The sequence below is a fragment of the Herpailurus yagouaroundi genome, unplaced genomic scaffold, assembly GCF_014898765.1.
Source record: "Herpailurus yagouaroundi ecotype Mexico unplaced genomic scaffold, PumYag 187, whole genome shotgun sequence".
NCBI classification, from domain to species: domain Eukaryota; kingdom Metazoa; phylum Chordata; class Mammalia; order Carnivora; family Felidae; genus Herpailurus; species Herpailurus yagouaroundi.
In genome coordinates, this window is record NW_024412418.1 from 31,313,136 (window position 1) to 31,333,781 (window position 20,646).

General features: G+C 47.4%; 1 protein-coding gene and 1 long non-coding RNA gene across 2 annotated transcripts; one reads left to right on the forward strand and one right to left on the reverse strand.

Moving 5' to 3' along the window:
- The first annotated feature begins 1,511 nt into the window (after nucleotides 1–1,511).
- CSRP3 (cysteine and glycine rich protein 3) lies at nucleotides 1,512–20,360 on the forward strand. The gene is made up of 6 exons (XM_040495652.1): nucleotides 1,512–1,612; nucleotides 10,596–10,745; nucleotides 14,933–15,101; nucleotides 17,055–17,187; nucleotides 18,353–18,446; nucleotides 20,040–20,360. Exons 2-6 carry the CDS (start codon nucleotides 10,634–10,636, stop codon nucleotides 20,114–20,116), a joined length of 585 nt encoding a protein of 194 aa, XP_040351586.1. The 5' UTR covers nucleotides 1,512–1,612; nucleotides 10,596–10,633; the 3' UTR covers nucleotides 20,117–20,360.
- On the reverse strand, nucleotides 9,302–13,809 carry LOC121043674 (uncharacterized). The gene is made up of 2 exons (XR_005796969.1): nucleotides 12,195–13,809; nucleotides 9,302–9,523 (listed from the first exon to the last, which is right to left on the reverse strand). It is a non-coding gene; the product is annotated as an uncharacterized LOC121043674 (long non-coding RNA).
- Nucleotides 20,361–20,646: the final 286 nt, after the last annotated feature.

Sequence of the window (20,646 nt, forward strand, 5' to 3'; positions counted from 1 at the left end):
GTTTCATTTAAGATTATCTATAGAAAGAAGTATTTTTTAAAGTTTATTTATTTTGAGAGAGACAGAGACAATGCAAGCAGGGAAGGGGCAGAGAGAGAGGGAGAGAGAGAATCTCAAGCAGTCTCCACACTGTCAGTGCAGAGCTGGACACAGGGCTCGAACTCATGAAACCATGAGATCATGACCAGAACCCAAAACTGCGAGTCCAACATTGAACTGACTGAGCCACCCAGGTGCCCTGAAAAGTGTTATTATTCTAAAAACAAAAGCAAAAACAAAAAAAAACCCCACAAATGTTTCCAAGCTGCTATCTTAGAAGACTTCTAAAGTTCCTTCTAACTTTAACATTCTAAAGTACTTGCCCCTTCCCCATTTATCCGATGAATACTTTTGCATCGAAATATAGATTGAGGACATCCTATATGAGGTTGTGCCGTGGCCATATTTACGAAATTACCCCAATCTTCTTTACCATGAAATATTTAATCACTCAACCAATTGCTTTGTGGGCATGTAACCAAAGGGCTAAAATGGCTGATTTGAAAGGCTGGATTTCATATGCTTCCTGTTTGGATTTCGTATGCTTCCTTCCTGTTGTCCTCAACCTCCAGGTCAACACTAGGGGGAAAGTGCCTTTGTCTGAGAAACGGATGACCTGAATTTCACTCCAGAACCTGCTCACCTGCCTGGAACCTGGCCTGAGCAAGTTAGGTGCCTCAATTTCCTCGGGGACAACGTGAAGAATTAGTCTATTAAATCTCTGAACTTCTTGTCACCTATCAAATTCTATAATTCATATGTGTCCTTGGTGCTTGATCAAAGCCAAAAATATGTACATATTAGGCAAAGAGAAACTAGGCCTCCAAAGAAAATGTGGTTTCATAGAGGCTTATCAAGATTTGCCGTAAATAAGACATGCTGCCATATTAAATTCTTAAGTAGAAAAAGATGATGAACACAGTATTTCAAAACTATTGAGAGAAAACTTTTCTTCATAGGATGGCGGGCCATGGAGTGCCAGAACCCTGGTGATTAGCTGACCTTTCCCCCCGCCCCCAAGCTTCTTTGTAGAGATTATCTAAGTATCATTTCATGCACCCATCACTCTTATTTTTAGCTGTGAGTTCTCTTCACGAGTGTCGTGACCTGCATCTCAGAGTTCCAGAGGGCTCCCAGATATGGCTCATGATTCATTTGCAGGTACCTTGCATTGATTTCCAGGAAGGACAGGGGAGTAGGAGCTTGGAAAAATGATTTCAGATATAAAATCCTTCTTTGCTCCTATTCCTGTTCCAACCACTTGATCAGAAATCTACGCTCCGCAGATCGATCCTTTAGTGCCACAGGCAATTGGCAATTAAAACAGAACCTGTGCAATATTGTTCTCTAAGGGCCTCACGGCTGGTGTGGGGGGAACAAAACTCGGGGCTTTGGTCACAGGCTATTTTCAGCCTCTGATAGCAGTTGTGTTACTCATGTCTCATTCACCCTCTCCCCTCGGCCTCCCTCCCGCCCTTCCCTCTGCAGGCCAATGCTAGGGACGGCCTCCACGTATTTAAAGAGGACGAGAGCCCCCCTTACTCAGTTGAGCCGACAGAGACCACGCAGGCAGGTACGTGGAGCAAAGCAGACGTTTGGGCTGGGGGTGGCCTGGCTTGGTGGCTGGTTGGGACTATGAAGGGTCCATAGAGTATGAGTGCGTTTCATGTCCCAGTGACCGGTGTCCATTCTGCTTCTGTGTAGGAGGCTCAAGCTATGCGCGATTCTGGTGTGGACCCAGCAGTGGTTTAAAAAAATTTCTAAAAGTGGGATTAGTATTTGGGGGTTCAAGGGTGCCTCACAGAGAAATGAGTAAGGGACTATATTTGGCATAAAACTATTTCCACGGTGGAATGCTTCCTGTCGTCTTAGTCAAAAGACACCAACCCAGTCCTGGAACTATGACATAAGGACTGGATGTGTGACTGTGGAAAACTTCCTGACCTCAGGGCCCTGGTCTCCTCTGTGAGCCTCAGAGTGGACGTGGTGATATTTTTCTAACTGTAAAGTGCTTCACAGTTACAAAGTGGTTGTTATAGATACAATACAGCAGAAGCCAGCCTTCCAATGCTCAGAACACGAGGAACTGTGCTATTCAGAAGGTGCGGGCAAATGACTGAGATCTCTATAGTTCACCATACCCTGCCCCACACGTGGGAAATGCTCAATGAAGTTTGCTGGTTTAAAACAGATTTCATGTCCCAAGGACGTTCAGCAACAGGTTTGCTTCTAATAATTTAAAATTAATCAAAACAGGACCCCAAAAAAGACATTGCTACACTGAGAAACACATCAAAAGCTCTGTTGAATAGGAGGATGTTCCCCGCGGAGGGTGAGGGGTGACTCCCAGTGTTTCCTCCAGGTTTTAGTTAAGGATTTGAATGACAGGCATGAGTGTGACAGAGAATGAGAAGTGTTGTGTTTTTTTTTTCTTAAGTTTATTCATTTTTGAGAGAGAGAGAGAGAGACAGAGACAGAGCGTGAGCAGGGGGAGGGGCAGGGAGAGAGGGAGACACAGAATCTGAAGCAGGCTCCAGGCCCCGAGCTGTCAGCACAGAGCCCGACGCAGGGCTCGAACTCGTGAACCACAAGATCATGACCTGAGCTGAAGTCAGACATTTAACCAACTGTGCCATCCAAGTGCCCCGATAATGGGAAGTGGTTTTAAGCAATGGTCTGAGTGGAGATGCTGTCCAAAGATCAAAGTTGCCACTCTTAATTTCTGTTCCCATCCCTGAGCTGGGGCAGTGACATCTCCGAGAAGGAGGAGATGGGTGACAGGTCTGAGGAACTCTGTCTTTCTGCGGTACAATTCAAAGCAATTCAATGAGCTTGTATTGACCGTCTTGTGTGTTGAGGCTGGGGTTGGGGGAAGAGGCAGCACTGATGCAGGGAAATCAGGAGAGCCTGTCTCCTCAGTTTACTTTTGGGACCGAAATGTCAACGCTGGGTACATCCAACTCATCACAAAGTGTGTAAGATGGTTTTATGACCCGGAAGATGTAAGGGAGTCTTCTGGCTTGGCTTTGGTTCCTTTCTGAACAAGTCAGTCATTAAAATGAGCCCGGCTGTTGGCACAGAGTGCAATTTAGCCCCAGGGTCTGGTGCTCTTGCTGGCCAGGCAGACAGGTGCTCCACAGCTCAGGCACACGAGCCATCCATTAGAGATACGGGAGGGAGACCAGGGGGCAGGGGCAGGGGCAGGGGACAGCTAGAGAAACAGAGCCAGATACAGAGAGAAAGAGAAGGAAAGAGTGAGCAGCGTCACTCGGCAGGCAAATAGTCACCATTCTCTTGAAAGCGGGAGAGACAGAACCCTGGGAGAACACAAACTCAGAAATCCTGGGAATCTGAACAAGGAAATAGGAGAAAACAGCATCTGTCATTGAGACCGTTCAAAAGCCAGCTCTGGACATCACTTTAACTTCTCTGAGTTTCCATTTTCCGAACAATAAAATTAAGCTAAGGCCACCTATCCCAAAGGGATTTGTTAGAATCAAATGATATAAAGCATAGGAAGTACTTTGTAAAGCTGAATAAAACGGTCCAAATATGCGGGGCCTTTGAGAAAAGGCACAGGGCCAAACCCGGCAGGCTGCAGGAGGATTTCCTGCTAAGTACAAGTGTGATGATAAAAGTCCAGAGGTCAGAGTGGATAACAAGGTGCCCAGGAGTTAGATGATGATTAGTTTGCTTTATAAGAGGAAGGACACAGACAGGGAATCTAATACACAGGAAACACAACTCCTGAGGCAGGCGGGCTTCCAATTATAAGCGCACTGCTCAGATGTCTGGGAATACTGTAGCCAGGGTTGGGCTTCACGGCCAAGGAGAAATGTGATGGCTTCAGATGTGAAAAGCCGCAGTTAGCACAGTGAAGAAAAGTGGGAGGGGACACAATGATTGTGAGGGCCGCGGGGTATAGACCTCATCGTGGGAAAGGCTCGAGCATGCGTCTGTTGGTTGGTTGCTGCCCGGTGCGGGCGTGGATCAATATTCACTTATTTGACTGTCACAAAAGTCCTGTGAGAAGTCATTCTTCAGAGGAAGAAATGGAAGAAAGTTCAAAGAAGGAAAGTCATGTGGCTCAGGGTCATGTGGCTAGAACGTGGCAGGGCCGGGATATAAACCAGGGTGCAACACGGTCTTTACGAACACGTTATAAAGGCCAAAATGGAACAGAGTCAGTTTCTAAAAGTAAAATTCGGCCACACTTCAGAGAGAATTTCAGGAAAGGTATAACGTAACCCCGGTGTTCCGGCCGCAGTTTAACGGGCAAGCATGTCTACCGTAAGTTTTAAAGGGATGAGAGCCAACGCTCGGGGTTATTTCTGTGCTGGGAATAAGCAACCTAGGCTTCCCAGGCTTGGTGAAAGGGCCTCCGGGTAGGGGACTTCATTCCTCTGTTCCGAAGCCTGGGAGGAAGCCACTGACCTTGAGTATCCTACACGGGCGAGTTCAAGGGCATGGTTTCCCTGGGCCCCAGGGACTCCGCTTGGGCTTGCTGCTTCCTTGTCCACATCGCCAGTGAGGTCAGCTGGTGTTAGGCACCAGGGCTGCCAAAGTGAGGAAGCAGCTGTCCTGGGGCACAGGCTTAGGACTCTGCCTGACATGCCATCGCTGGCACCAGGCCCCCTGTTCCCCCCAGGGAGCTCTCTCCTTGGCCTGGCTGCATCTGCTCCTGGGTGCAGCATAGTCCAAAGGCTGAGAAATAGAGCTGGTTCACAGTCTGAGCCAAAGGGGCCACGGGGAAGAAGCAAGGAAAGATCTGCTTGTCTTAAGACAATGGGACTTAGAAGCTAAAGATAAAATAATAACAGTAGCAATAAGGAGAGCCCCTAAACTTATTAGACACCTGCCATGTATTACGCATTTGTATACCCAGTACCTTAGCTATCATGGTGATCTTATCTAACCTGGAAACCTTTGAAGACAACCCTTCTCATCTGTCTTTACACGCACGAGAACACTGGGCTCGCGATTTTGAGCATTCTGCCCAAGGTCCAACACAGAGGGTTTTTTGAACCCTGGCTGGTTCTTTCCAAAGCTCGTGGTCTTCCACCATGCTACATCACTTCTCTTCCCTGGATTAGAAGAGTAGAGAAGAGGCAGTGTTTGAGAGCAGATGCCACTGGGCAAGCTTTCTGCGAGGTGAGGCTCCAGTCACTGTTCAGATCCCTCTACCTGTCTCAGGGCTTGAAGGGTCCTTGAAGGGACTTCACAACATCGCAGTCATGTGAACAACCATCCCCAGCTGAGCTAAAGTCAATAGTGAGAGGGAACTCTCGAGCTCCAAAGGAGCTCTTTCTGTGCCTGAATGGCAATGACTCTTAGAGAGGCTTTTACTTACTGAGTTAAATTCAGGCTCCCTGCTATTTCCACCCATGAGTACTCTCTGTCCCATGGGGAGACAATGGGGTCAACCAGGTCCCAGTTCCCATCAACTGGGAAGTTTGGTTAATGGAGATGCTGACCCTTGTCCCCTCTCTAGCATGTTATAGGCAGAGACCTGGGATATAGAACGAGCTTCACTCGGGTTTGAACCACAGCTCTGCCACTTATTAGCTGTGGGATCCCAGACAAGTCACTCGAGTTCTCTGAGTCTCAGTTTCCTCATCTGCAAAGTGGACATAAAACCATTTGCTCTGTGGGGTGGCTGTTCTAAAGATAGTACGTATAAAGCAACTGACACAGAGTAAACAATAAAGAGTAGCTAATGTTAATATAAGAACACAGCTTTGGAGTCAGAGCCCTAAATTCCAATGTAGCCATGTGACCTTGGGTAGTGTAATTTCCCTAAGACTCCATTTCGCCCAAAGTTACAAAAGGTACCTTTTTTAATAGTGCCTACCTTGAAGGGTGGCTATGGGCATGGAATGATACACACCACAGAGCCGGGCCAAAGGGACTCCACACACTTTAGCTTCAATAATAACATTATTATGTTGGTAATGATTATCCCTTACATTCTGGACATACGCTCCTATGATACAAAATCTTGGCCTCAGCCAGTGTAGACAATTTGACTCACCATGGAGAATCAGGCATCTAATAGGATGACCACATGAACCAACACTGAGCTGAAAATGGCATCGTCACTAACAGTCCGCTCAAAGTCGTGGCCTAAGATTCCCTCCCACATTCTTTAAGGGATGCCTACAAAGAAGAAACTGAGTCACTGAGTGTCCATTTTGCCTCCCCCACCCATTTACCCTAAGGTGTCACCTTTCAGCTCCATAGTTGATAAGCTTGATAAGCACCAAACAGTGGAAGGAGGTGCCCAAATACACAGCATCGTTATTCTTCTGAAGGGTCAGATTGATATGTGACAATCTAGAGTTATTGCAGATCTAATTAGTTTGCACATTTTATAATACTCCACAGTTTACAAAGTGATACGATGTACCTCAACTGCCACAATCCTCCCAGCAATAGTGGAACAGATGAGACATTATGCCCATTTTAGAGAGAGGATACTGAAGTTCAGAGAGCTTCACTGGTTTTCCCAGATCACACAGCTCTGAAGAGGCAAGGCGGAACTAGAACTCTGGCTTCTTGCATCTGATCCAATGCTTTTCCCAGTACCCACTATCGCACGTTCCCAGTATAACTGTTTCCACAGCATTATTCGTGAAGAAATCGACACAGGTAGTCTCTCACTGGGAACTGGGTATCCAAAAGTCTGGAGTTCACCCTCCCCCTAACCGATGTAGCAAAGCTCACGTTCTCTATCCTCTTCAGAAACCCCAAACTGTCCCCCATTTCAATCATGACCCTCGACTTCATCAGTGACAACACGGCCATCTCCAGGACTGGCCCGGGGAGTAATGCCAGGTGATGTGATGGAGACTGTGACCCAGGTGGCAAATGGGGCTGAGTGATGGGCGAACCTATATTTGGCATCCTACCTTCAATGACCCTTGCCTGTGCCAGGCAACGCTGATAAACAAATGGCCCATCCCTTGGTATCTTGCCAGCATAAACTCACATTCTGGGCCTGGCTAGAGGAGTGTTGAGACACAGGAATTCCAAAGCAATGCCGGAGGCCGTAAAGGTTATGTACTTGAGCCAGGACTTAAATGTGCTTTCAAATCACAGTGACTTAATTAGCAGATGCGTGCTACTCGAATAACCTGAAATAAAGGGGGGAGGGGGGAAGACAAGGACTTGCCTTAGAATAGCTCCTCAATACTGCTTTAAATTCCATCATATTTCACCCAAGTTCAAGGTGACAAGGTCAAGATTAGAACCTGTGTCTTCCAATTCAGGATGCTTTACAACATGCTCTGCCTTTTGGCCTTGGAGCATTGGAAGAAGAAATCAGAGACGTCTTCTGTGTTTAGCCTTCGTAGCTACATTTCCAATTTTAAAAATGGAACTCGGCACCTGTTTAATAAAACGCCTACGGATTTCTATTCTGGGTTTCAAGTCCTAATATACGTACGTCAGATATTTATGATCACTTAAGAAATAACCTGTGCTAGGATCCATTACCTTGTGAAGAAGGTATTATCTGTAATCTTATCCTCACTTTGAGAAGAATCATGTGGAGGCAACTGCCGAGTGCATAGGCACACATCTTCCCAGGGGGCATCTCTGTCTACCATTAACTCGCAAGACACGCCAATTAGATCTCCACCAAAGATCTGAAATAAGAAATGTGACCTAGGGTTGTTTTCATTGAAAATTTCCATCTCATTAATTTCGCAAGTGTCACTGTCTTATTCCTGGATATATATGACATTTCTCTTCTATTTTATATTATGTTACAACCCAGGATCAAAATGAACATGATCAAAATTATGTGATTCTACTCTTTCCCAGAGAATGTATCATCTTTAGTCAGAGAAGGATGGATCTTAGAAAAAGAAATTGGCTAAGAAAATCTCCCAAACGTTTTCCTTCTTTTGTCTTACCTTGTTTGTAAATGAGGAGGTTGGTCACTCTTAAAAATCTATTCCAACTCTAGAGACCTAAACATTTTTAAAAAGTCAAAAATAAACAATTTTGGGTTCTTTCAGGGGATATTAAGACATGCCCTGTGTATTCTTTACTCTGCCTGAAATGTCCTTCTCCCTTTTTGCTCTCTGGAGAACTCTTATTCACCCATTTGGATGTGACATCTGTGATCCTCCAGCGACTCACTTGGTTTCATCCCTAGTCTAACTTTGGGTAGCCATACTCTCCCTTGAGTTTGCATGGTACTCTTGTAAGACTTTTCTCTGGTACCCAGTATCTGGTTCCTGCTTCTCTTCCTCACTAGAATGTGGACTTCTCATTACAGGCAACACAAATTACTTGTTCTTATAAGTTTTCCTCCCCTTGATCCTTCACCACGTACCTAATACAGTGCTTGACACATGACAGGTAGGTAGATAGTAAATGCATGAGTGAATGAATGCAGACTTGATCCCAAGCCTTTCATTTCAAAATGCATTATTCCTTCCTCTATACTAAACAACCTGAAATACAGAAATAGAAGCACTAAATGTTTCCTTAAAAAAATTTTTTGTTTTATATTTAGAGAAAGCACGAGCAGGAGAGAGGGGAAGGGAGAGAGAATCTTAAGCAGTCTTCATGCTCAGCGTCGAGCCCGATGCAGGGCTCAATCCCATGCCCCTGGGATCATGATCCGAGCCAAAATCAAGAGTCGGACCTTCAGACGACTGAGCCATCTAGGTGCCCCTACGTTTCCTTTAAAAAAAATGTTTTAAGTGCATTTTGTAAATTTACTGAATAAAAAGAACTGCCTGCTTCTATGAGAGGAAGGATTGGGTGCTCCTGGCTAACCTCACGCTATTTTTTAAGTGGGAAAGCTGTTTACAGGGACAATTAGGTAGAGATGTTCCCTTTGGTCCTGGTATCAGGTTCAGTGGTCTGTTTGCTATTTACCTTCTGTTTCTTAGCAAAACCTGTCTTTGTTATGAGGCTGGAAGGCACAGTCCAGACCAGTTGACCAAGGAGAACTTAGTGTTAATCGCCAACTATTATAAGAAGGTGACTGGCTTCCCAGAAGGGAAAGAGAAGGTCAGAGGCAGCCACTCGGAATGGGCTGATAGTGCTTGGTGTCAGTGACAAGATGGCATACCCGTCTTCTTAGAAACCAAGGATCTTAGGATCTCAGTGGAAATTTGGCCCCCTGGAGCTGGCCGGATCTCAGAAATTTCACTACTGATGGCTGACATTAGTTCTGCTCTGGGGAAACTGAAAACTGGATTCATACTTACACACAGACACAGAAAGAAAGGGAAAGTTGTCTTTAGATGCCGCTACTTGTCTGGTGTTTCTTACACAAATGCCATAGGAAGGAGACAGTGATGGCCCGGGGCTGGGACTCTCAGCCACTGTTTGCGGCAGAACATCCTGGAAGGGTGTGGGAGGACATGCAGCAGCATCATCGCTTGGCTCCTGTGATCACACCTGGCACTGTGAGTTCTGCCATCCACCTTCCTGCACATCGTGTCATTCGGGTCTCCAAACAACACTGCGAGGCAGCGAGGGGAAAGAGTGACTCTCTCCATAGTGTAGGTGGGAAGGCAGATGTGAGAGAAGCTGTGCAATTCGTCTCCCTGCACATGGCCAGGTGTGCTAGCCTTGAAAGCAGAAGGCAGGTTCCCAGACCACTGAGCTAGTATAGGGCCACCATAGCTTACTGCTTGGGTCTAAGAGATAGGAGGGATAAATCTGAATGGGACATTTTATAGATCATGGATTTTTACCGGCGAGATTGGCTATGGCTTGGGGCGCCTGGGTGGCTCAGTCGGTTAAGCCACTGAATTCAGCTCAGGTCATGATCTCACAGTTCGTGGGTTCAAGCCCCGCGTGGGGCTCTGTGCAGACAGCTCAGAGCCTGGAGCCTGCTTCAGACTCTGTGTCTCCCTCTCTCTCTGCCCCTCCCTTGCTTGTGCTCTCTCTCTCTCTCTCTCTCAAAAATAAATAAACATTAAAGTTGTTTTAAAAACTTAAAAAAAAAAAAAAAAAAAGATTAGCTAAGGCTTTTGCTGCCCAAGGCATGGTCCTTACTGATAGCATCGGCACTGCCTGGAGACTATTAGAAATACAGAACTGCCTGCTTCTCCCACATCTACCAAACCAGCGTCCGCACAGTAGCAAAAGCTGACGTGATTCGAGAAGCACTGAGCTAAATAAGAAGATAACACCATTTTCATAGATTATTCCCACGACTGATGGAATCGTATTTAAAACCTTAGATGAAACAATCATACTTAATATTTGTATATAATCTTATGTACGTAAAATTAGCTCATCTATCCCTTCCAAGAACCCTAGGGGCAGGTGCTACTGAAATTTAACAGAAGAGGAAACTGAGTCTTAAAGCAGTAAAGTGACTTGCTCAGGGCCATCTGAGTGTCTGAGCTTATTCAGTGATGTGCACACAAGTGACTATTTGCTGAATGAATGTGTGGATGGATGAATGAATGAATGGATGAATGAACCACCAAACACACCGGAGCTGGCTCCTGGCCTTGAGAACACGGTACTACGGGGCATTTGTTCACTCCTGAGTTTGCCAACATTTAGGGTATTTGTTTTAGATCCTGTTAGACTTGACCTTGGTCAGAAGGTCTTCGAGATGCCGAACTGGGGCGGAGGAGCGAAATGTGGTGCCTGCGAAAAGACGGTCTACCACGCGGAAGAAATCCAGTGCAATGGAAGGAGTTTCCACAAGACCTGCTTCCACTGCAGTGAGTTGGGTGAACACCATGGGGGCCCCTCAGCGTCCGGAGGGCATTTCAAAGCTCACATTTAGCCACAGATGCTGCATAAAGGTGGTCCTCAGGGTCTGGTCCCGGGACCAGCAGCAACAGCATCCCCTGGGAACTTATAGAAATACCACCCTGGGGCCCCACCTAAAGGGATGGTGTTCTCCTGAGGACCCTCTCGCCAACAACTTGCCCAGTTCTTGCCAAAGTCAGAACAAGCTGGCCTACTGCTGCCATTGTGGCAAGAACCTTGACCCAGTGGCAACATTTGCAAAGTGTGACTTAGCAAAGAAAGGAAGCCATCGCTTATCTGGAGCCCGGATGCATTGGCTCTGTGTTGTTCCCACTGGCCAGTATTACTGAAGCCAGCTGCAACTGGTCTTTCCTAAGAAAGAACCTGTGTCAGGTGAGGGACAACATCTGCCCATTCTGTAATAGTCCAAACAGGAAGAGTTTGGGGCATGGACACCAGTAGTGTCACAAAGGGAACCTTTAGCATCACCTGCTGGACACAGATGCACAGTGTCACAGCTGGGGGAATACAAACCCTGGGGTCCCTCTGGGAGTCTGGCTTTGCCTGACCCGTGACTTTGGACACACCATTTCTCGTCTCTAAGCCTGGGTCACAAGAACCCACAGTGGAACCAGGAGTAGAACCCGTACCTTCAGACCCCCAGTCCGGTCCCTTCAACATGACTTCATTCTAGAGTTTCCAATGGCCCGTCCAGTTCTAGGAGAACAGTCTCTTTTGACCCGCTTACCTTCCTTGCCTCCCTCCAGTAGGTCTGGCTTAAGGGCTAGTTTTGCTAGACATTTGGCAGACTCCCTCCCCACATGTTCCCCCACACCGCCCCCATGATTTAGCCCAGTGGCCACAAGGTGTCACACTGCCCCGAACTGTTTCAAATGGAACTGCAAGGATCGGGCTCCATCTGTTAAAGCATGAAGGCACTTCATCCTTAAGCTGCCGAAAATAGTAATGTTTTATCTGCTGCCACAGTTTCCGTTATCTCTCACCTTCCATGGCAAACAGAAATGTCATCGAAGAGCAGGGAGAAGCATGGCTCTGAGTGAGTGGGTTGCTGGACTTACTAATAAGCTTTGGGCTCTAGTGATGGGTAATTATTTTTAAGTCATCCTACACATCCATCAGATTCATCATCATTATTACAATCATCTAGAAGTCATTGTTCAAGAGTTCCTTCCATAGCCTTCTGGCTTTTGCTCAAAAAAAAAAAAAAAAAAAAAAAAGCCAGTGCTTTTAAAAAGAGCAGGCATTGGGAATAATGGAAAGATACTAGAATTAGACTAAAAATGACTAGGGTTTCAGTTTGGGCTCTGCCGTGGACTAACTGCGTGAACTTGGGCAAGTGATTTCACCTTTGCGAGCCTCAATTCCCCCATCCATAAAATGGAGATGACAGTACCCACCACACAGGCTGTCACAAGATGGAAACCGGGGTCCTTGATCAGGCCTCTATTCTCCTCTGATCGACTTCAATGTCTGAGTGAGAACAGGACGTGGTAGGGAAGCTTTCCATGGTCGGGGTGTCTTGTTGTCCTTAGGTAGCAGGCAGATGCCCTGTTCAATGGAGCCACGGTAGAAGGGATTTGAGCATTTGCTGGTGTGTCCCTTTTAACCCTTTGAACTCATGGGTGGGCTGAGGGTCCGAGCAGTACATGTTTCCGTAGGAGTGGACAGTAGGGTCCCGCAGAGGAGCATGCTTTTCTAGATTTCCATCCCCGAACTTGCTTGTCTACAGGCCAACCTGTAGTTGTTGTAAATAGGCTTCAAAAAGACAGAGCCTACCTTAGCTTGTCCCCTGGCCAGTGTTCTCCAAACTCCTAGACAAATCTTAATCCTCCTTATCAGGGCTGTCCAAAAGAAATATAATGTAAGCCACAGATATAAATATAGCTTTTCTAGTAGGCATATTTCTAGAAAGGTATAAAGAAGTGAAATTAATTTTAAAACATTTCATTTAACCTAATGTGCCTAAAATCGTATTTCTACATGTAATCAATACATAAATTGTTAATGGGATACTTTACATTCTTTTTTGTGTGTACTAAGTGTTTGAAATCGGTGTGCGTTTTGCACTCAGAACACATAACATACACGGTGGTGAGTGGCCGCAGCAGTGGCCAACACAGCTCGACTCTGCCTGTGTGTGAAAGCTGGTCAGAAGCCAGGGAGTGGCGATAGAAAGGGCCCAGGCATGACGGGGAGTAACACAGCCCTGGAGGGATGGGGATAAGAAATGGAGCAGGGGTGAGAGGACCTGAGGCCAGTCATGGCTCTGCAACTTAACTGCTGTCTAATCGTGGACAAGTCACTGACCATCATTGACCCGTGCGTGCGTGCCTTCATTCACTTACTCATCCATTCATTCATTCAACAAATGTTTAATGAGGACTCACTTCAGGCTAGGCCCCATACCATGTTCTGAGGATAGTAAAAATTAAAGTGTTGCCCTCAAGGAACTCAGAGTCTAGAACATCAATGGATATTTGAGACGTTTTTCTGGAGGCTAGAAGCTGATAGCAACAAGAAGAGTGGAGACATGTGTATATATTATATGCCCAAATAGAAGGTATTTTTCTCCAAAAATTATTCCTCACAAAAAGGATTTGCCCTGTGTTCAAAGCCTTATAAAGTATCTTACACTATAGGACAGGCTCTCAACTTTTTTTTTTTTTTTTTTTTTACAGATAGTTTTTAACACACACAACGTTGAATTGTTTAATTTTTTTACTTATTTTTCTTTTCCCACCCACCCAACCACCAACCCCTCATCTACCACCTTGTCTTCCCCCACTCTCATATTCAATTATATGATGTTTTTAAGTAAAATACTATTTGAGGAAAGCATATTACCCTGAAACAACTTCATTCGATGGTCGATTGCTTATAAAGGTCACTTGAACAAAAACAAAAACAAGGAGGCAAATAAATTGAATGCACGTGTCTTATTTTTCTTGGGGCTACGACGTCACTGTTATAAGCAGTGAGAACCACCATAAACAACCTTTAAGGATCAACCTTTACAGAGCAACACAGCAAGTTATCAAGCGGGGGAAATCCTACATATTTTTTTAAAGTCGCCCAAATGCTATGCTAATAGGAACTCCTGGTTGAGATACAAATTCCAGGGGACAGCCTCCTACTCAGGTACCACCAGACCTCAAAGACGCACACAGAAGTGGTAAGTCTTGGAGAGCGGAGTCGCTGCCTGAGGAAAACCCTGGTGATAGGGAGGTGCTGACGGTGAAATTTTTTGTCCCTGAGTTTGTGTGAGATGAGAAAAAAGTCACCTCTCCAAATCAATGCATTACTGATCTCTATTATTAAATTAAATATTATAAGTAGGTAGTTAACACTTTCATTTACATCCTTAAAAGTTTTTTTTCTTTTTTCAAATTGGCAAAAAAAAAAAAAAAAACAAAAAACCCACACTCACTTATTGTAATGTATCTATCTTCTTTTTGGGAAAAATGGGGGCTTGCCTTATATACTTCATGTTCCGGGGGACACTTTATACTAGGTAATACACAGTGACTGGGGATTTCCTCCAGTTAAAGCCTCAGGGTCTGTGAGACAGGTCTACCTCTACACCGCCTCCTGCTTCCAGACCTGGATCAAAAGTTAGCCTCAGTGGTAGTTGTCTCCTTGAATATCAGAGTGCTCTTCAAAGGCCACGGTAAGTACAGAAACTGCCCAGTCCCGATTCTGGTATTACCAAGAAAATAAAATAAATTCGTCCCCTGCCTCAGTGCCTTATCCCCTCCTCACCCCACAAGCATACACACGCGCTTCCCTGATGTCACGTGAGGTTAGCCACTCGGGAATTCAGGTTGTTTGGATTCGGGAACAATATTCTTAACTAGCCCAAGACCACACACCTGCTTCCGATCCTGGCCTCCCCTTCTTTCTAGCTGGGTTCCACTGAACGAATTATGTCCCTTCTCTGTTCCCCAGTTTCCTCACCTGTGAAATCAGGGCTGCTTTGGAATCCATGGCTCAAGGTGCTCCGCTCAGGGATCAAAGTTGTGCTTTCGGCCAGAGGGCCCCTCTTGCTGGGGCTCTTGGCCCTGAGCATGGCATTAGGGCTTCGGGGAAAGGGGGAGGAGCCTCGGCCCCAAGCCCCTGACTGTCCCTTCCTCGGCAGTGGCCTGCAGGAAGGCTCTCGACAGCACCACAGTCGCAGCTCACGAGTCGGAGATCTACTGTAAGATCTGCTACGGGCGCAGGTATGGCCCCAAGGGGATCGGGTACGGACAAGGCGCCGGCTGCCTCAGCACGGACACGGGCGAACATCTGGGCCTCCAGTTCCAACAGTGAGTCACCACCGCTTCTCCCAGCCCAGTAGAGCCCTAGCTATCAGGACAGTTCATTTTGTTCCCATAGCAACGTTTTCTGGAAGTGGGAGAATGGACTCTATTGTTGACTGGCTGACAATAAGAATACTCTGACCAAGTTTTAACAATGTGTCATCTCTCCCAAGACGCTCTTCAAATTATCTGCCTTTCTAAAGGGCAATTACTTTTACACCATGGCTCTTGGTCTGCATGTCAAGAGAAAACCCAGAAAGTACAGATGTTCCATTGTTTGCCCTTTGCTAAACTGCACGGAGTCCCTTTTCTTCCCCTTGGAGCGTTTCTGTGTAAATCACATAAATATGGCAGGGAAGCAATGGCCATTCTCTGCGTCCTTGTCACTCAGTTCTTCCCTTAGGGTTGTAAGATGACTAATACCCACATCACAGGGCGGGTGGGTCTGCAGGGAGGGCTCTGTGCCTCAGGAGTAAACAATCAATTATGACTGTTCTGTGGGTCTCCCTAGTTGCCTGTTGACAATGCAGCGCTGAGGTTTCCCCCTCAACGCTATCAGAGGAAGCTGGGATATCACCCTGCACAACCTCCATCTACCAGGCTGTTCTACTGTCTTGCTGCTCGCGCTGAGTTCCTCCCTGGAACTGAGTGCAGACTGACAGCCACCCGCAGGTAGCGGGGGTCTGGCCAGCTGGTGTCCGGACTCAGCTCTGCAGTGGGACTAGACAGAAAGGCCTAGCCCCACTGAGGCAGTGGCCCGTGGAGGGCCTCCCCCAGAGAGCAGCAGTTAGACCATCTGAAGAGCCATCTGGCCCCTTCTATAGCCCGTGGTGGAGCCTGGGAAAACGTAGGAATGTAGGAGTCGTCGCTTACATGTTTCTGATCACTTAATCCCAACTGGACACCATTTAATGAGGCAAGAGGACACCAACCGCATTCTCTGCCACACATTGCCCAAAGCTCACTCTCCTCCGCTAGGGTTTGGTTGTAACACTGCACCGAGAGAAACAAGAATCCGCACACCTGGGTTTCACCCCAGCTCTGATTACGAGTTGCCTAACCTTGGGCAGTTGCCCCTCATGCCCTCGCTCTCTTCCGACTAGCCCTGCCTAACCTAGAGGTTACGGCAAGACACCAGTGATAAACGCACAAGGAAGTGCCAACAGATACAGAATCAAGGGGTGGTTTACTGTGCTTCCATCTTGGACGATGCTCACCCGGGGACAGGTGACCTTTGGGTGCAGGATGGCAACCTGACCTGTGACAGGGACTGCATCAGTTTATTGGACCATGGTTTGTTTGCTATCAATTGTCAAGATCCCATCTTGCTCTAGAATGTTTCCACAACTCACTCCATGAAGCAGACCAGTGGGCTCCAAGACGGTATAGAAAAATGTAAACGCTAGCAGCAATAATAACACAACAACACAAGCGAACACACATGGAACACTAGCTAAGTGTTTTACCACAGAAAGGAAAGATCTAAGCCCATTAGAACTAGGTTTGTTTGGGGCACCTGGGTGGCTCAGTCGGTTAAGCATCTGACTTAGGCTCAGGTCATGATCTCGCGGTCCGTGAGTTCGAGCCCCGCATTGGGCTCTGTGCTGACAGCTCAGAGCCTGGAGCCTGTTTCACATTCTGTGTCTCCCTCTCTCTCTGACCCTCCCCCATTCATGCTGTCTCTCCCTGTCTCAAAAATAAATAAACGTTAAAAAAAAAATTTTTTTTTAAAAAGAACTAGGTTTGTTAGTCCTCGGTAAATGCCAGGAGACACACAGACTTCTAAGCGCTTTACTCAGGTCCCCTCATTAAACCGTCTCGGCAACCCTGAGGAAGGCACCATGATGAGCCCCATTTCCCAGATGAGGAGTCTGAGGCACAGACAAGTTTAGTAACTCGCTTAAAGTACTCTTTTCCAGCAAGCTCTATGGGTTTCATCCATTTGTCTGTGTCGACCAGGTCCCCAAAGCCGGCACGCTCAGCCACCACCAGCAACCCTTCCAAGTTCACTGCGAAGTTCGGAGAGTCTGAGAAGTGCCCTCGATGCGGCAAGTCAGTCTATGCTGCTGAGAAGGTGATGGGAGGTGGCAAGGTAAGGACAGCCATGTGAGCCAAGTGGGGCTTGCTCATCTGCACCACACGGGTCGGGAGGGCTAAGAGAGGAAAGTAGGAACTGTGAGCGGGTGGGAGCCGGGCCCTTCGTTCTCCTTTGCTCCCAGGAGCCGCGTTAGGAGCCACCCGCCCTCACCCGCTTTCCTGGCTGTGAGTGTCACTGTGCAGAGCCCTGGAAATCTAGAGCTGGTGAAATGCGATGCAACAGGCCTAAGGCCACTAGGTGACAGGCACCCGGCTGGAAGCGCTGGAGATACAAAGTGCACAAGCCCCTTGCCCTGCAGTGTCCACAATGCTTCCAGAAAGCTATGAGCCCTGTGAGCCCATCACCACTGCGTCACTCCATCTGCCACTGGCATCACCACCGGCGGATAGAGCAGACACCTCATAGCAGCAAGGAGCATCCTTGTTCACAAGCGTCTTGGCAATCGGAGGAGTCATCCAATGTCCGAGACCGTTATGCACACTTGCTCTGCAAGTTCCGGTTTCAGGGTATTCACCAAAGGGTTGGGGCCCAACGGAAGGGGAAAAAAAAACCAAAACTGTTTATACTAAAGCGGAACGGGGTGGGTGGAAAGAAGGGCCACGGGGAGGGTCTGACTTCAAATATGGGGGCATTCTCCACCCCCAAGACTGGCCACTTGAAGATGGAGAACGCCTAGGCCATGCCTGGTGGACGTACAGGTGTGCAGAAGAAGGCCGTCTTCCAATGATCCAAGCCACGCAACTCTCTTCTGGCAGAAAGACACAGAGTTCAAGCGAAATTGAATTACCTGGCTAATCGCCTCATTTCTTCTCGTCTTCTTTAACTTTATATTCAATGTAAATGTTACCCACGGCCCCCACTTTATTCCTCGATCTTTTAGAAGGGGGAAGCCCTTTTCTAGTCTGTTCTGAAGGAATACATACGGTAATAGTTCCGGTAAATTTATTTTTAGGGGTTCTGAGACTTGCTGGCCAATTCCATAGCATCTCATTTTCTCCAAATCCCCGGGAAAACTGGTCTGGGGCCTACTACATACGCGAACGGTTTAGACAGTGGCACTCCCTTATACGCTGCTGGTCAGGGGATTTAACATGGACACAGAATATGCTGCCCAGCCCACCCCGCTAATGTAACTCTTCTGCTCTCCTGCGCCCCTCAGCCTTGGCACAAGACCTGTTTTCGCTGCGCCATCTGTGGGAAGAGTCTAGAGTCCACGAACGTCACTGACAAAGATGGGGAACTTTACTGCAAAGGTGAGCAGTTCTGGGGACTCTCTGGAGATGTTTTTCCCAAGGAGGGTCCTTGGAGGGTAAGCTGTGTCCAGCCAAGAGGCTCATGTCTGCCAGGAGGCATGGCTGCTCAGCCTGAGCAGAGTCTGGGCTCTCAGGATGGGGAGCAAAGCCACCTAAGGGGAAGAAATCTCCCCCCCCCCCCCCCCCCCGACCCAGCTCTGGTCCTCTCCGTTGGAGCATGTGGGGGGACCGGATGCTTGAAGATACTCAGTGGTTCAGGGCAGCTGGGCGCCTGGGGGCAGAGAGGACGAGGAGAAAACAGTGTCCTGACTCAGAAGAGGCCACGGGCCTGGAAAAACAGTATCACATTCCCTTCTGAAAATCCAAATACCCTCTGTCTACCTGAATGGTGGTTAGGGGCGACTGGGGAAGGATGAACTCTGTTTAGTTCATGAGATTAAATGAATAGTTTATTAGTTCAGAGAGTTTGACCTCTCCTTAGTTTATCGACACATATCTATTTCCTTCCTTCCTTCCCTCCTCTCTTTCCTCCCTTCTCTCTCCTTCCCTCCTTCCTCCCTCACGTCTTGCCTCTCTCCCTCCTTCCTTCCCAACATTTGTTTCTAACCCTGCATTATCACCTAGTGATCGCAGGGACAGAACTGACAACTGATTTTCCTTCTGGTCCTCACAGTTCTGCTCCCAGATGCCCCCACGATCCCTTTGTCTTGTGGAAAGGCAGTAGGGGTTAGCTCTTCTCTGATGCGATGAAAAGGAAGGGATGAATCAGGGCCAAGGCAATGTGTTCTCCACCTCGGAGCCTCCCCTAGGCCTATCGTTTCTCAGTGGGGTCCTCCCACCCTTTCACGTGATGATGGTGTCTCAAGGTCTCCAGGTGTCTGTGTTGGAATGGAGGGGGAGCAACGGGAGAAGTCAAGAGGGAGGACATTACTGATCAAGACTGCAAGGTGCCCAAACTTTGCCCCCTCGGTGAGACAGAATGCAAACGAACGCCCTATCCAAGAGGGGGTGCCTCCTCCCGCCAGTGGAGGACACAGAGGGTCCTCCGCATTCACAGGCCCCAAAACGCTAAAATGTTGCCGCGGCCAGCAGAGAGATGAACACGTAGACAAATAATAGCATAATTGCATCACCATGTGAAAAAAAAACTCCGGTAGTAGCACATAGAGAGGCAAGTGACCAGCTTGGGGTGTTAGGGAAGGCTTCTTAGAAGACAAGCCCCCTGTGGGTCTTGAAGGATGAATGTGGGTTTTGGTGGGGGCATTCCAGGGTCCACGAGTGGTTCCGTGTGCCTGCAGTATCGGGAGGGAGGCAAAGGCAGGAGGGGATGAGCCTGGGCAGGCAATCATGGCCCCGATCGTGTTGACTCAAGTGAGAAAACGTCTGTGAACACTTAGACCCAAGTGCCCCAAAGTATGAACAATTTCGATCAGATCTAAAATAAATGCAGCTCGATATGCTTAAAAGTGAACTTATGAATACAGTGATCACAAGGACATCTCTCACAGATGAAAGGACTGTGTCTAGGAGCAAGGAAGTGCAAACACGGTCTAACCAACCCATTCTCTCCCCCCTTTCCTCCCTCTCGTTCAGTTTGCTATGCCAAAAATTTTGGCCCTACGGGTATTGGGTTTGGAGGCCTAACACATCAAGTGGAGAAGAAAGAGTGAAGAGGGTGACATACTTCCGTGGGCCTCCAGCATTTGCCACGTGATCCTGCCAGGCGGCAACCCTCCCCCGAACATCCTCTCGCTGGGGATCGGGCAGTATTTCTCTTCAGAAGCGATCGTAGTCTTTACCCAAAGTTAGAAGACACCTTCGGAAGAAAAGTATTACAAGTTTAGCCTGTAACAAATGCGCTGTTATTTCTGACACCCAGGGCGGGGGAGGCAATAAATAAATGTTTTAGCGGCACCTGGCGTGTCTCTGGATCTTTTCTTTCGAATGGAGGGAGATTTTCAAAAAATAGAGAGGTGTTTCTAAAAACGCGCTGCAAACGATGTAATGAATCTTGATCCCAACTGGGGAAGGCGTGAGGAGGAGGAACAAGAGGCAAAGGAAAGCAGGCTTCCAGAATCTGTCCACTGAGCTTCTTTCTCGTTACTGACAGAGAAGGAAACGGGGTTCCAGAGGAAGCAAGACAACATGAGAGCAAATTCTGGAAGGAAAATCAAAACTAATAAAACTGCTGAAGAGTCGG

What these genes read in the sequence shown, in the direction of transcription:
- CSRP3 (XM_040495652.1), top strand. Translation starts at nt 10,634, where the DNA reads ATGCCGAACTGGGGCGGAGGAGCGAAATGTGGTGCCTGCGAAAAGACG. An exon ending in CAAGACCTGCTTCCACTGCA is followed by an intron (nt 10,746 to 14,932) that starts GTGAGTTGGGTG and finishes CTTCCTCGGCAG; the next exon opens with TGGCCTGCAGGAAGGCTCTC. An exon ending in CTGGGCCTCCAGTTCCAACA is followed by an intron (nt 15,102 to 17,054) that starts GTGAGTCACCAC and finishes TGTGTCGACCAG; the next exon opens with GTCCCCAAAGCCGGCACGCT.